We start from the raw sequence: 15,512 nt of genomic DNA on the forward strand, positions 1-15,512 counted from the left end.
AAGAGGGTGGATAGTTTGGTCAATTCACAAATGATACACAAATGATATGAAGGAAATAATTTTTAAAAAGAAGAGAAAATTTAGAAAAAAATCAAAATCCCTTATTCTGAAAAATTCGCATGCCTCGATCCCATTTTCTAAAAGGTCAACGAATTTAATCCCTAATTTCGAAAGGATTGCGAATTTAATCCATTTTTTCAAAATTTCTCGACTTGGTATCAGCAAATATCTAACTCAAATTTAAAACGGGTCCAGAACTCAAATCGGATCCTCCCATATCCGCAACATTCAAATTTCCGGATCCTCTTAATCTCTCCGCTCCATCTCTCTCTCTCTCTCTCTCTCTCTTCTCTGACTTCTGCAAAAACAAAATATACATACAGCTCCTGTCTCTATCGTACGCATCACAAGTCCACATTTCAGTTCTCATTCTCTCTCGCATTCCGAGAATTCTGAGCTCAGCTTTTCTCTATTTCTCTACACCTGCAGGGGTTGAGGAAAATGGAAGAAGAGATGGTGGAACATGCTGCGGATGCGGCGGAGGAGGAGCAGGAGGTCGAATACACTTTCACCGCGTATGAGATTGATCTCGACTACGAGTTCGACGCTGCTCGTTTCTTCGATTTCAGCCTTGACGAGTCGCCACTCCAGGCTCGCCAAGCCGAGCTCTGGTTCCATTCTGCCGGAACTTATCCGCCGTCTCGTAATCTTCTCCTCACTGTTTATTGCCTTTTTTTACCTTTCGTTGAAACAAATATTCTGTCATCTTTTTGAAATTACATTTTCCCCTTTCCTTTTACAGTCAATACTCATTTATAGGAGCTCTCTTAAAGTACAATATTTGGAGCTTTAGATACTAGGAGCGTTGTAGCTGAGGAATGTACACGGTTATTATACTTTGAAATGATCGAATTATTAAAAAATGTGGGCGTTTTAAAGCTGTTAAAGATGGCGTTCTTAACATTTGTGTGTTTAAAAGTTAGATTGATTTTAGGAGTTGTGGTTCGTTGGAACGACGTAGTTTGGGGAAATAACTTCACAGCATAATAGCACATAAGTTGTCAGTTATACTGTTAGAAGCTTCAATTTCAGAAATGTACGCTAATGTGCACTGAAATCATTTGTGCAATCGGGATTGAGGTATATAGGCTGTTTTCTAAGCATAAAAGTTTTGGATAATGTCTGTTTTCTGTTAATCCATGCTGTTTGTTTATCCGTGATCAGTCGAACTTAGTAATTTATTATGTTTTGTTTTTCCTTTTCAGCTTTTGTGCAAAATCTAGGTCCAAGAGAGGAGATATTATTTGAAAACGTTAATATCTCCCCCAAATCTAAAGGCGTGGAGAGCATGAACATGTGCGAGAGTGACTCTGATGTTGAAGAAGGTCATGAAATTATAGTGATGAGCTATGGAGGTACCAGTTCACCATTGCTACAATTCGTTTGTTTCTGGGTAACTATTGTTTTTCATTAGAAAGCATTAGAGAAGACAAGGTCTGTTATCATTGTAGCATGTCTATTTGGAAGAGTATCTTTCTTTATCTGTGCTCTCAGTTTCTACTCTGTAATTGACAACTGAACTTTTTCTGCGTGACTTATATAAGATGTTTTGTGTTTCATCTTTATATATCTACATAGTACTAGTACTCCCTGTGGACCAAGGATATAGTCACTGACTGAACAATCACTTAATCCTGACCCAGCTAGATATATCACCTTACTTTACATTTTTGTGTAATGTCATCTTATAGATGACGAAGAAGAGAAAGAAAGAGGAACTTCCTGCACTGTACATTTTGACAGCCAGCAAAAGTTTCAAAATCGACCCCAAAATTTATCCTCAGGTTTGCTTTATACTTATACTGTTTATTTTGCAAGTGTTTTGTGTCTGTTCTGCTACTGTTCCCTGTCCCATTTTCTTTTGTTTAGCACATATTACTCCCTCCATAAATTTTCTTGAGTATTTTACTGCTAACCTCTATTATGGTTATTTTAGCATGAAGGGTCATTGGCCTTTTTAAGTTTACAATAATATATCAAACTTTTCTTGATCATATACCTTCACAGGATTAACCATTTACAATAACGAAAAAAATACTGTAAAGTCAGTCACTCAAAGTAGACCATCCAAGAAGCCCACTTATCCAAGGTCTTCAACTCTTATGAAGCCAACAGCGAGTCAATTAGCGAAGCAAAATCGTCCTGTCCAGGCAGGTTATTCTAGGTAAGGGTTTCTTTACTTCTGATTACAGGTGACTATTAGTGAAAAATTACTATCTGGGGGAGGTTGAGTTTACTAAATTTTAATGTGAATTTTGTGTTAAAGGACGATGTTCATTGACCTGGAGTTAGTGATTTCATCATTTTGATTTTCTTTCGCAAGGAGACTTGGTTATATATTACTAAGTCTTAGAAAATCAACGTACACATACTAATTTATACTAACATATTGTTTCTTGTGATAGGTCAAATATATGTGTCTTCGAGAAGGCGTCTAAAAGCTCTGCCACTGGTTGTGTTGTTGAAAATCAAGCAGCTAAAAGACAAAAACTTGAAGGTGGTCTTTTGCGGAAGGTAGTGGTTGTCTTTTTTCGTCCCTCGATTTTAGAAGTTCGAATTTCTCATGTGATTTTGTTTCCTAGTTTTGCTTCTGTTAAATTTCTCTTGTAAGTATTTCTGTTGGCTGGATTTAAATGATCTGTGGCTTCTTGATAAAACTGCATGTGACCTTCCTTTAAAATGCCATAATTTGCTCAGTATGAATGAAAGTTTTACACACAGATAGTTATGTAGATTGCTGTTAAACTCTTGCAAACCAAACTGTTGCATTATTGTGCTTTTGATGGTAATGGTATATATGTCTGTTTTGGGGCTGCCTTCCTGCTATGATTGAGGGTTTTATTTCTTCAACTTAGCATCTTTTATTCAACATTAATTTCTTTCATGATATGGATTATGGATTCCATAATATCATATTAGCATATGATAGACTCTTCCACACCAAACTCCTAAATGATTTTATTTAAGATTAATTAATTATGCTGTTGATGATTATAGCATTCTAGAAAGTTGAATTATTATCTCAGGGAAGCATCTGTAGCCTGCAGTTTGATGCTACATTTGAGGCTTGGATTCCTATAGTTATGGTGCTCCCTTAACAATTTAGACATGCGTTATATATTTGTTTGTATATGGTACACTCTTGCTTTTTTTTTGTACCGGTGTTTCTTTTGTGTCACCAGTTCCATGCTTATAATTCACATAGTTTAATAGAAATATCATTAGAGATTATTTTCTTTAGTGATTCTTAGAGATTTATCTGTACAACCAGGTTGAGGGGACTGTTCAGCTGCAGCAGACTAATTTTGTTCACAAGGTACCCAAGCGGGTAAGTCTTCTACTTTTGAAGTAAATCTTAGCAGTTCTAAGCAGTCAATTTGAACTACGTGGAAATGTTTTTTTTTTGTGTTCATGATCTTAGATATGGAAAGAGGAGTGGAAAATTTGGAAATGTATAGCTATTCTATCAGTTAAAAAAAATCATGTACACTGTTTTATTCAGAAATTACATATGCTATTGTTGGCAGCATCAATGTTAATGGGTCCTAAAGTTTGAATTTATTGAAAATCCGGATATTACTTTTTTTAAATGATTCTTCAGGATGGAGTCCTCAATGGTCCAAGACAAACTAAGCCGAGGATCACTTTTCCTAGGGATCATCATCTTGAGACTGCATGCAGGGCTCAGAGATTAAGGTTTGTTTGATCCATTCAGCTGCATTGGTTGTTATTTCACTAGATGGTAATTTTTTGTCCATGATGAAAGTATATTTTATACTGAGGACTATTATGTGCATGGTGGTTGAGTTTCAGATCCAATAGCGTAAAAGATGAAAAAGAGGCTTCAACTGTTGGTAGATTCAAAGCTCTCCCACTAAATAAAAAAGTTAGCATCTAATTTCTATGAAGTGATCTTGTGTATCCCTGAATTGTAGTTTGTTATTTAGATCAAAGTCTTGTATTTTCAGATTCTTGAAGCCCCGTCTTTGCTCCCCAAAAGATGCATCCCTCATCAACCAACTTTTCAAGTGAGTCGATGAGATGATACATTCTCGCTCTGAGATTTTTGATCTACCTTACTTGCATCATGTTTAATTCTCCATGGTAACTTTTTTTTCAGGAATTCCACTTGAAGACATCAGAGAGGGCTGCGCAACATGGCTCGGCTGCTTTCAAATCCACAACCCCTTCCAATCATTTTGATAAGGTTGTTGGACTTGGATGCATGAATGCTTCTCTCACCTTAATATCTAATGCCTCTTATGTAGAAGGAATGTCTATTATTATAAAAGATTGTTATAAATGTACTCTTCACTTTGTTCCTTGTCATCTTTTTGTTGATGTTAGTACAAGTAAACTTGCTGCGATCTATGGTGGTGTGAGTTCGATGACTTTTAGATGTCCTCATGACCGTTTTTGCGTGCCCCCTTCTTTTTTGTAACAGGGCTTGCACAAATACTCATCTAATATAACTAAAGAATGTGGAAACAAGGTGCCTGGAAGGTAATCTTTGGTGACACTGATTTTACTCTTAAGTTTGTTCTGATTTGCTAGTTCTTGGTAACAGTAACTTACTGTTCTGTATAGATGATGAAAGTGGGCCTTGCCTCATCAGTTTTTATTTTTTATTTTTGACGCTGTAGGTTAAGTTTATTTGGTTCTGCATAGCGTTTTCTGTTCAACAGCATACATTTGTTACCTTCTTGCTAAATAATCTTTTAGTTTTAGTTCTTTTGTCCATGTGCACTGATTTTTCAACATTGTTTCTTACTGCAGTTTGAACATTTTCAACTCTCTATGATTCTTATCATGTGTATATATATGTTTCCAGATACAGCACTGTGAATACTGCCTCCAGGGCAGATGCTAGGCAAACATCCCAGCATTGCTTTAAAGCTCTACCCCTCAATAAGAAGGTGACTTTATAAAAACATTTTTATCTCAAAGTTCGCTCATTTCAAAGGTAACTCAAATTTTTTCAACTCCAGATATTGACAAGCAAGGGCGACATGGGAATTTTTCGGAATATTAAGAAGGAAACTACAGTGCCGATGGTAGATGACATATGATAGTGCACATTGTGGAACCTTTTAGTTAATTAACTTGGCAGCATCTTAACAGTAGCTACTGCCTACTTTTGCAGGAATTCAATTTCCAAACAGAGAAGAGATGTCATGATAATCCTCTCACCGGACTATTCAACAAGGTAAGAATGAATAGAAAACTGTTCTTTATCTGAATATCACATAGTATAAGCTTCTCATTTCTCTTTTCTTCTGTAATAGCTCTCACTGGCAGCACCCGAGGCCCAAGTTACTAAGTTTGAGTCTAGAGTGACGTGCTCTATCAACAGAAGCACAAAGGTTTCTCCTGATACTTTCGTTGCTAGAGCTAGAAACTTGTGGATCGTTTTTTTTTACCATAGTACTTATCTTAAACAGAATCATTATCTTTCCAGGGCTCGAAAGAGAACGGATGGGGTAGCTTCCAGCAAGGTAATCAGGTAAACACTGGCGTTTTATTATGTAATTTAAATTTCCCAGAGTCTCGTGTAACTTAAACAGTGGTAGCTTCACGAGTTTAGACAACATTACAATATTACAGATGCAGCTGACACTCCTTTTCTAATTTGGTACTTAGATAAAACAACCTACAAAACTAAAACAGCCTTTGCTGGAAGGAAATATGCAATTTAGTGGCAACCATCTAAAAGATGAAGTCATTGGCTGGTAATCTATTCATCCTTTCTAGTGTATCTTACTGCTTCAGCTTCTTGGCATTGCTTAGTATTGTGAATACATTTCAGGAGTAAACCCGTCCGGTGAAGTGTTGGGATGTGAGCTTGCAGACAGGCTACGCTGATTGATCGATCTGGCATCGAGGGTGACGAGTACATTCTGGGGATTTGACAAGTATATATCGTACTCATGGTATTTGGTATATATCCCAATGCTAGGAATACCCATAACTAACTACAGAAGCCAAGTTTATACCCACAAAATGTTAAAATTTTGTCCTAGGTTCAACCGCCAATGGTTGAATGCAGAGTGTAATGTAATTCTCTGCTGATTTATAAGTCTAGTCTATTGTACAGAGATGACTTATCCACTACATGCATGTTATTAAGTATAGTATTAACCAACAAAACATGTATGATTGAAATATATACATCTTGTCGGCATTATATACACTAAACTCAAGTCATTATATACTAAATTAAATCGATTCTCATAAAATTATCCTTAAAGATTCAAAATATCTAAAACGTTATACTCCCTCCGTCCCTTATTAATTATCCATTTTTGCCATTTTCGTCCTTTTTCCATTAATTATTCAATTTCACTTTTTACAATGAAGGGAAAGTAGACCCACATTTTTCTAAATCACTCTACTCACATTTTATTATAAAACTAATATATAAAAGTAGGACCTTTATATTCTATTAATTTTTTCAATCCACTTTTTTTATATTTCTTAAAACTCGTGCTGAAACTAAAATGGACAATTATTGGGGAATGGAGGGAGGAACAATGAATCAAGTTAATTAAAATCTATGACATTATAACAATAAATCTATAACATTGTAGATAGAGATATCAATTTTACTCGAAACCCTTCCATTGGCCCGAATAGCCTGATAAAATTAGCGGGTTAGGGCTTTAATTTCTAAACACGAATACAAAAACAGGTCGGTCGGGTTGGCCCATTAGGGATGACGGGTTAAGCGGGTTGACCCGACCGGGTGGCAGGTTGGCCCGACAGACTGTAATTTTTAATTAAAAACACTAAATTGTAGAGTTTTTCTTGTATTTTTGGATTTCATGTGTCACATTTAATTAGTTTTCTCCAATTTTCATTCCATATGGTTCCATACAACCAATTTCTAAGTTCCACCTCAACCCATTCTTCCGTCATCCCGTCACCCATCATTGCTGGCTTACCACCGCCAAAGCCAATCAAGACAAAATTGAGAAATAACCATCAAAATTCTAATATATTTATCGTTATAAGAATGATTACGAACAATGCCAAAATAATGACACGAATACAAACTTTAATTCAAATTGATTGCTCTAATTTATCTTTATTTATATTGTAGTAGATCAAGATGAAAGACTCATCTCCAACTATTATTAATGAAAATCATGAAAATTTGAAGCTATTATGTGATTGTAAAACTAAGTATAGAAAAATATCAGAAATTTAGAGTGTCCACAATAGTCCAGAATAGCCACGCCACGACCACAAAAAACTCTTCCGCCACATCATCACAAAATAAATTAAGAAAAAAAAAACAGAAGAAGACCGTCGCGGCGGAGGCGGCGGCTCAAAATAGGCCTTCGCGGAACTGTCGAAGCCACTGCCCCGTCCACACCGCATACAGCTCCGCCCCCTTCCCGCCGCGACGCCCCTTGTCCAGCAATAGACCGTCGCGGCGCCGCCACTTGTGGACACTCTTAGAATAAAAATTTTTGATTACATGAGTTTGTTTTTGAAAGCTTTTTGGCCTGGATAACCCGATGGTAGCCCGAAACCCATTGGATTATGGTTATGGTTTAAAATTTATAACTCGAAAATTCATAACCCGAATAGCTCACACCCAAAAGCCTGACAACCCGGCTGACTTCCAAGAGTGTAGAGGATGTCCGGTGCTTCCCTACAGGAAGTGACATAAGAGCATCCACAACCGTGCTCTTTCCAGCGGCACGGTTGTGGGCCCGGGCGGTACTATTCATGCCTGCTCTCTGTCAAGAGCACAACACCCACAACTGTGCTCTTCCGCAAGGACGAGCACAATTAATTTAAAATTCAATTAATCAATAACATTTTCATAATATTAAAATTCATTTAAAAACCACAATAAATATTACAAATGACAAATAAAATTAAACATTACATAATTAAAATCCTAAAAATGAAAAATTACATAATTAAAATCCTAAAAATTAAAAATTACATAATTAAAATCCTAAAAATTAAAAAAACCACTACTCGTTGAATGTGTTGATAGTTTGTATAAGAATTATGAATGAGAGATGAATGAGAGATGAATTGATGTGATAAATGAGTGATGAATGTGTGTATTTATAGATGATTTTGGGAAAAAAAAAATAAAAAAAAATCAAAAAAATTCAGAAAAAATGGGAAAAAAACAGCCATATTTTTTGGATTTGGAAAATATTTTTTTTTTATTTTTTAGCATTATTTATAATTAAATACCGATTTTTTTTTTTAAAAAAAGTTTGAATGCCAATCCCGTGCCGCCACGTGTGCGTCCGCTGGCACGGACGTGCTCGATATATCGAGCAGCGCCGTGCCAGCGGCGCGAGCGCAGCGGCGGCGGATGGCGTCCGTGCCAGCGGCGCGGACGGCGGTGGCGACGGACGCCACCGCTGCGCATGCTCTAATTACCCTTGCTAGCCCGGGCAAGAAGTGGTACGCTTTTGGCGTTTCGGAGCACTGTTTCAAAGGGATGAAGCTGGCCATAAATGTCATTTCAGACTCTATCTGCATCTCCATCTCCATCTCCATCTCCATCTCCATCTCCATCATATCTTGGGCTTGGGCTTGGGCGTTCCATCCCCTCCTCCCTCATATCTTGGGCTTGGGCTTGGGCTTTGTCGTTCGCTGCTTTAGCTCTCTATAAAACCATCATCGCCTAAACAATCTATTTCTCCAATATTCAATTATATATGTTACACTGTTATGCTTACGCAATTTATATTTTTCAGAATTATTTGTGATCTACTATTTGTCTGTACTAAACAATGCACCTTGAAGAGTTATACTACTAATGTTAGTAGTACATTACTTACATTCGACTAATCAATTTTTATTATTTTTATTTTTATTAGATGTTATACATACACCCATATTACTAAGCTTTCAAACTGACTACTTAATTAACTACAAATGCACCTAATTAGCTGTCAAACAATGCAAAAGAATAGGGTAGGGAATAAATACACCTAAGGCATGCCAATTCAGCAGGCTAATTAGACTGATTTATTGGGTTAAAATTTTCAATACCACCTTCTATATGGATCAACTTGCCAAATTCGGATTATACTGACATCCCTACAAACGAAGCTCATTTATCATGCTCGATCTATCCAATACAGATCGTTTATGCAATAGATGTGAATTTTTATGCAAAAATAGTACTTATAAAATGGAGTCGAAGAAAGCTAGAGAAAAGTTTTTGAAATATTACTAGTGAAGAATGTGATTCACTTTATTAGAGAGATAAATTTATCATAAATGAAATTGGGGCTAATTTTGTGGATGGACAAAAATGAGCAAATAAATAAACAAATTTTAGAGGTGGTGAAGTTATAATGTATTGGAGCTAGAAAATAATTAAATACAAAAGTTTGGGCTTCTAAACATTGTTGAGCCCAATCAAATATTTATTAATGTTTTGGGTTGTGCCCGAAAAGAGCTCTTCACGGTTTCATCTGCAAATCAATTTTTGTCGACAAATTAAATCAATTAGCAATTATATTTGGGAATCCCTAATCCCTTCTCCAAAATCAGTTCACACACACACAAATCACTTTTCTTTGAGAAGGAAAATCGGTAGAGAAGAGAGAGAGCAGCGGCAAGAATTTAGTAGGAATTCACGCTTAATTTGATTACACCACCAACCAAGGTATGAAGTTTCTTTTTCCACCAATCATCTCGAATCTTTATAATCGGGGATTTCCATGGCAGAAAGCGCCGAGAGAGAAGGAGCACAATCCTCCTACAACCCAATTCCCTCACACACCAACGGTATACACCTTCCCAACTCCCTTCGCTGTCGTTATTGCACTACACATTCACCGCAGCACCAATTGCATAACCAATCCAATTGGAAGAATACAACTTTAAAAGACTTAACTTCGGAGGAGGGGGAAGCCTTGGAACATCGGGCAGCGGCTGTCCGAACTGGTCCGGACAGCAACACCGGCGGGGGATTTTGAGATTGGAGCCCGAGAGAGAAGTTTGGGAGGTAGAGAGAGAGAGAGGTCGGGATTTTCCTGATTTGGGGAAAACACGTTTGAGACTTTAATTGAGATTCGAGTTCGGAAATTTAATCGAACCTTAAGATGCATGCATTCTAGATCATAAATTGCTTCCTTGTGTTGATGAATGCTTTATTTATGTTTCAAATGGTTTTTCTCTGGGAACGAGGCCAGAGTTGGCATAATTTTAATTAAGGATTTAAGCAAACTAGGTTGGCCTTTTTTCATAAACTCTTTTATGTTTTGAAATCATGATTATGGTGTTATAAGGGTGGTTTAAATGTTATGCCATGCTTGTGTGTTGCCTAGTTTGTGAGTTCGCTTCATTAGGCTATAGGGCTATGTTGTCTGATGCTTAGTTTGTTACACACAGAAATTATCGAGTGAATATGTACTTTGCAGTTCATTTCCCACCTACTGGATAAAGTTGCTGCTCCGCATATTGTTTTATTAACAGATTAAATGCTCATTTCGAGAAATAAGTCGGAGTATATCAAACCTGGGATTTGGAAGCAATTACGCCACTAGTTACACAGTCACACTTCCTAATGAAGAACTTTTAAATGCTTAAATATGTTATTAACTGTTTGCAAATTGGTGTTCTTGTCTACATAATTATTCATGCATACCAGTCCTTTTTCATACTATTTTATTGTGGTTAGACTAATTGGGTAGCATAGCACTTTTATAATTTTAAAGCAGATCACCATTGATTGAAATTTTTGGTTGAGTATTGTTTTAGTGTTAATATCATGTTTGACACTGACTCAAGACACTAACACTATTATGTGGAGTAGCAATTTATGGTTGCCTTGTGTGTTACGCCGTTATCATATTCTACAATCTGTTCTCATACAATTTAATGGTCCATTTCTTCAGATCAAGAACATTAGGTATCAATTATCATGGTGAATGCGATCAAAGGATTGTACATCTCATGGTAATATACTTGTTTTAGTTGCGTTTTTAATATTCTGCACTGCAGTATTCGGCATTTGTAAGCTATCACACTTTACGTTGAGAGAGGAGAGAGACTTTATGCATGCAGAGAAAGTTGGTTTTGAGAGAGCTTTTCAATCTTCTTTCTCAAAATTATTTTCAGCAATTTGCACCAATGCGAAATAAGCATCACCCTCATCCAGACCAAATAATTTTCTTCAATTTTCCCTTCTCCTATTGTTTCCATTATCAGGTTGTCACATGACACTCATCATCCATGTTATATCGACAATGTGCATATACAGAATGCCAGCTTCTAATTGATGCAAGTTATCTTGATTGTGTAGTGACATCCCAATGGCTCAGTTCATCATCAACATGAATGCTTCACTGCCACAGTCGCAGAAGTTCATTATACAAGTCTTGGATAACACTCACCTTTTTGTGAGGCCGGATATGGGTGGTATGATAAAAAGTGCTATCGCGACATTCAGAGAGCAAAATACATACGAGAAGCCCAGTTAATATGGCCAATTAAAATGCAGTTGTGTCCTTCAAGATCAATTTCTGGTGGTTCTGGGCAGAAATCTAACACTAAATCTGATCCATGTCAAATGTGGACTTGTAATCGTGAACGGAGGGAATAACTTTTCTTGATGAGCTAACATCATCAGCCTTTCCTGTGTGAAATGGTCAAATTCACTTGCCTACTTAGTATATTGTGATACCTCTAAACGGTTTGTATAATGGAGACTCCCTTTCACTACACCTCCCTCCCTACATATTCAATACAGAGAATAAGGGCGTGTTCACTATAGAACATTTCCATATCTAACATTTGGAAGAATTAAATTTTCCAAGAATTTAGCCATAATTAGCCACATATATAATTCTTTTCCCCATTGTTTAGTATCGTAGAATTGACCCAAGAATTGGCCTAAATATTTACCTAAAATAAAGATTTTAATCTAATACAATTATTGAAGGACAAATTTTTCCCTCTTCCCCCAAATATGAGAAGATAATGGGGTGGAAGGGTGGGGCAAATGAGTCATTCTAAGTCTAATTCTTGGTGGAGTCTTTTTTATTCCCTCCGTCCCATAAAAATATGTGTACTTTCCATTTTCGTTCGTCCCGTAAAAATATGGGCATTTCCATTTATGGAAAGTTACCCCAATTTATTACCCCTATACATCAAGTTATTTACAATTTATACCACCATTGAAAAATTAATAATAATATGAATCCCACTATCCACTAACACTATTTTAACTATCATTCCCATCATCTTTCTTACTTTACCAATTTTGTCTTAATTCCCGTGCCATATCATATATCCATATTTTTATGGAACGGATGGAGTATTTGTTATTCTTAATGATCCTTTAATTATAATACTTCCCCGTCCCTTTGTAGACGAAGATTAAGAAAAGAGTGTTTAGTTAGAGAGAATAAAGTAAGAGAAAAAACATTATCCCTCCGTCCCATTTAAGTTGTCCAATATTTTTTTTTAGTTTATCTCACTCAAAATGTTCATTTTCTATATTTGGAAATAAATCTCTCTCTCTCTCTCCTCTGCTCATTAAAATATTCAACTATATTTTTCTCTCTACTTACTCCTGTTGGTTCTACTGATTACAAGATTTAACAAAACCGGGCGTAATACAACCCAAAAGAAAGAAAAGGAGAAACTGAACTAAATGAAATTACAACGTAAGAATTCGAAACAAAGAACCGTGAACTAAGTTTAGCCGAGTCGATGAGGCCTCTTCCCGCAAGACGAGATACGCCTCGGTAGTGCTCTTCGGTTTGGCGTGTCGTCCCCAAAGGTAAAACGGATACGTCTCTATTGATGCAGCACCGCAATCACTAGAGCTCCGGCGAACTGGATGGAGGAGATAGCAGAGCTTCGACAGAAAGACAATGCAGAGAGAGGGAGAGAGCTTATGCAGAGAATGCTTGTATGTGTTGTGTCCTAATTCAGTGGTATGTCTAGCCTATTTATAGGCCAGGCCACCATGCAGGGTCAACCAGCCATTGAAGGCTCATCATGGCCAATTCGTAACCGACGTCGGTTACAGGCGTGTGGCAGGAGTGTGCCATCCGTGTGTGGAGCATGTGGATTTCTCACGTGGCACCCGTGACTGTGCCTCGCTTGACGACGTGTCAAGCCACTTGGATTGCTGACTCGGCGGTGGTCCAAAAAGAATAGTTTGGGCCAAGCCCCAAGCCCAAAGACCAATTGCCAAGATCCAAGATCAAGATCGAGATCGGGCTCGGGCTCGGGCCCGCGGCCCGCGCCCGCGCCCGCGAGCACGAGCACGAGCACGGGCTCGGGCGGGGCGGGCGGCGGCGGCGGCGCGCGCGTGTGGGCTTTTTCACCCATCTTAATCCACTATAATTATTAAGTAACATAAAGTCACTTTATTTAAACACATTAAAAGATGTGTTACTTCTCCAATGTGGGATAATTAACACTTAGTTAATTATTCCCTAAGCTCACACTTAAAGCTTTAATTAAAAGCTAATTATGCCCAACTTTAATCCACTATTTCTCACTCACCGGAAATCGGATTAGAGAAAGTGAATATACTACATTTATCTATGTAAAATGTAGAACGACGCTATATCATTTAATTTTACAAAATTAAATGTCTCGTCACATTTATTCTTTGGTCAAAACCATTGACCGGGCATATTTAATCCATGATTTTTACAATCCCCCACATGAGTGGAAATAGCCAAATGCATATGCATGCAGACACAAGCTCAACCCTCGAGAGGTATATAAGCATAAGGATAGGTAGTTGTTGACTTTGAACCCTCCATAGTCGACACCATCGGATACACAGGCGGCTTAGTAGCGCGATGCTTTGAACTAATCCCCCACGGCGTGCACCGAGACAAAGGTGTTAACACTTAAACACCTCGACCTCATCCGTTCTCACGTTTTGTGTCCATTGCGGTCTTGGACACCACTTTGGATTCATAAGTATTTTTTATGAAGCGGCCACACTTCGCACTTATATAGGTGATTCTTGGTCAAGTACCTTGCCATACTTGGTCTCTTTGAGAACTCCATCTCTTTGAGATCCTTAAGAATCATTAAAAGTCATAGACTTAGCCTTTACCACAAGGCAAGTTCTCCAACACTCTATTGCTCTTAGGGAATAGATATAGTTGAGTGTTTCTCTTGAACTCTCATAGCTTAGTTGTCCCTTTGAACCAAGTTCTTGGGATCTCCAGTCATCATGGTTGGGTTACCACTATGATAATTCTTTAGTTTGTGGATTTCAAACCCATTCCCTCTAGCAACTTATTCATTTGATCACGGTTTAACCCTTTGGTTAGCGGATCCGCTAGATTATCTATTGACTTCACATAGTCAATTGTAATCACGCCAGTTGTGATCAAATGTCTCACGGTGTTATGTCGTCGACGTATATGTCGAGACTTACCATTATAGAAACCATTGTTTTCCCTTCCAATAGCCGCTTGGCTATCGCAGTGGATTAGCACTGGTGACACTGGTTTAGACAGAAATGGAATATCTTCAAGGAAGTTCTTAAGCCACTCGGCTTCCTCATCAGCCTTATCCAAGGCAATGAACTCCGATTCCATTGTTGATCGGGCTATACATGTCTGTTTTGTGGATTTCCACGATACAGCACCACCCCCAATAGTAAAGACGTATCCACTTGTCGAAAGTGAGTCTCTATTATCAGATATCCAATTGGCATCACAGTACCCTTCAAGTACCGGGGGGTATCTCGAGAAGAGTAGCCCATGATTTTGAGTATGTTTTAGATATCTCAAAACCCTCACAAGAGCTCTCCAATGCTCTTTGCTTGGATTGCTCGTGTAACGACTTAACTTGTTCACGGCACAAGCAATGTCAGGTCGAGTGCAATTAGTCAAGTACATAATGCACCCGATGACCCGTGCATACTCTTCTTGAGCAACGGGCTCGCCTTTGTTTTTGCTCAAGTGAACGTCGAGTTCAATTGGAGTCTTAACCGGCGCGCCATCATAGGCTTTGAATTTATTCAATATCTTCTCAACATAATGTGATTGTGTTAAGATGATTCCATCATTCGTTCTTAGAATCTTCATTCCAAGAATTACATCGGCTAGACCCATGTCTTTCATGTCAAAGTTTCTCTTTAACATGGCCTTTGTATCGTTAATTACTTGAGTGTTGCTACCCAAGATTAACATATCATCAACGTAGAGACACACTATAACATGACCGTTATTAGTGCTCTTGATGTAGACACATTTGTCACACTCGTTGATTTTAAACCCATTTGATAACATCACATTATCAAACTTCAAGTGCCATTGCAATGGCGCTTGTTTCAATCCATAGAGAGATTTAACCAGTTTGCAGACCTTTTTCTCTTGTCCAGGTACTACAAACCCTTCAGGTTGTTCCATATAGATTTCATCTTCTAGTTCACCATTTAGAAACGCAGTCTTTACGTCCATTTGGTGAATCTCAAGATT

The 15,512-nt window shown here is 37.7% G+C and overlaps 1 protein-coding gene and 1 long non-coding RNA gene across 6 annotated transcripts; both read left to right on the forward strand.

Annotated features, from left to right (window-relative positions):
- The first annotated feature begins 289 nt into the window (after positions 1–289).
- LOC121811046 (protein TPX2-like) lies at positions 290–6,171 on the forward strand. Of its 5 annotated transcripts, XM_042211809.1 has the most exons (19): positions 290–397; positions 490–703; positions 1,266–1,415; positions 1,752–1,844; positions 2,068–2,224; positions 2,466–2,574; positions 3,332–3,388; positions 3,662–3,756; positions 3,874–3,946; positions 4,029–4,088; positions 4,181–4,267; positions 4,505–4,563; positions 4,892–4,976; positions 5,049–5,114; positions 5,204–5,266; positions 5,346–5,423; positions 5,502–5,555; positions 5,701–5,789; positions 5,867–6,171. In XM_042211809.1, the coding sequence occupies exons 2-19, from the start codon at positions 502–504 to the stop codon at positions 5,883–5,885; spliced, it is 1,596 nt and encodes a 531-aa protein (XP_042067743.1). In that variant the 5' UTR covers positions 290–397; positions 490–501; the 3' UTR covers positions 5,886–6,171. The 5 variants fall into 5 exon arrangements, 4 of the variants coding, with proteins under 4 accessions (XP_042067743.1, XP_042067742.1, XP_042067745.1 ...); XR_006052500.1 differs by lacking the exon at positions 290–397 and having other exon boundaries at positions 414–703; positions 5,502–5,563; XM_042211808.1 differs by lacking the exon at positions 290–397 and having other exon boundaries at positions 414–703.
- A 3,344-nt stretch (positions 6,172–9,515) lies between these two features.
- Positions 9,516–11,492, forward strand: LOC121742360. The gene is made up of 3 exons (XR_006038036.1): positions 9,516–9,712; positions 9,775–9,834; positions 11,354–11,492. It is a non-coding gene; the product is annotated as an uncharacterized LOC121742360 (long non-coding RNA).
- The last annotated feature ends 4,020 nt before the right edge of the window (positions 11,493–15,512 follow it).

Source organism: Salvia splendens, chromosome 7 (assembly GCF_004379255.2).
Source record: "Salvia splendens isolate huo1 chromosome 7, SspV2, whole genome shotgun sequence".
Lineage (NCBI taxonomy): Eukaryota > Viridiplantae > Streptophyta > Magnoliopsida > Lamiales > Lamiaceae > Salvia > Salvia splendens.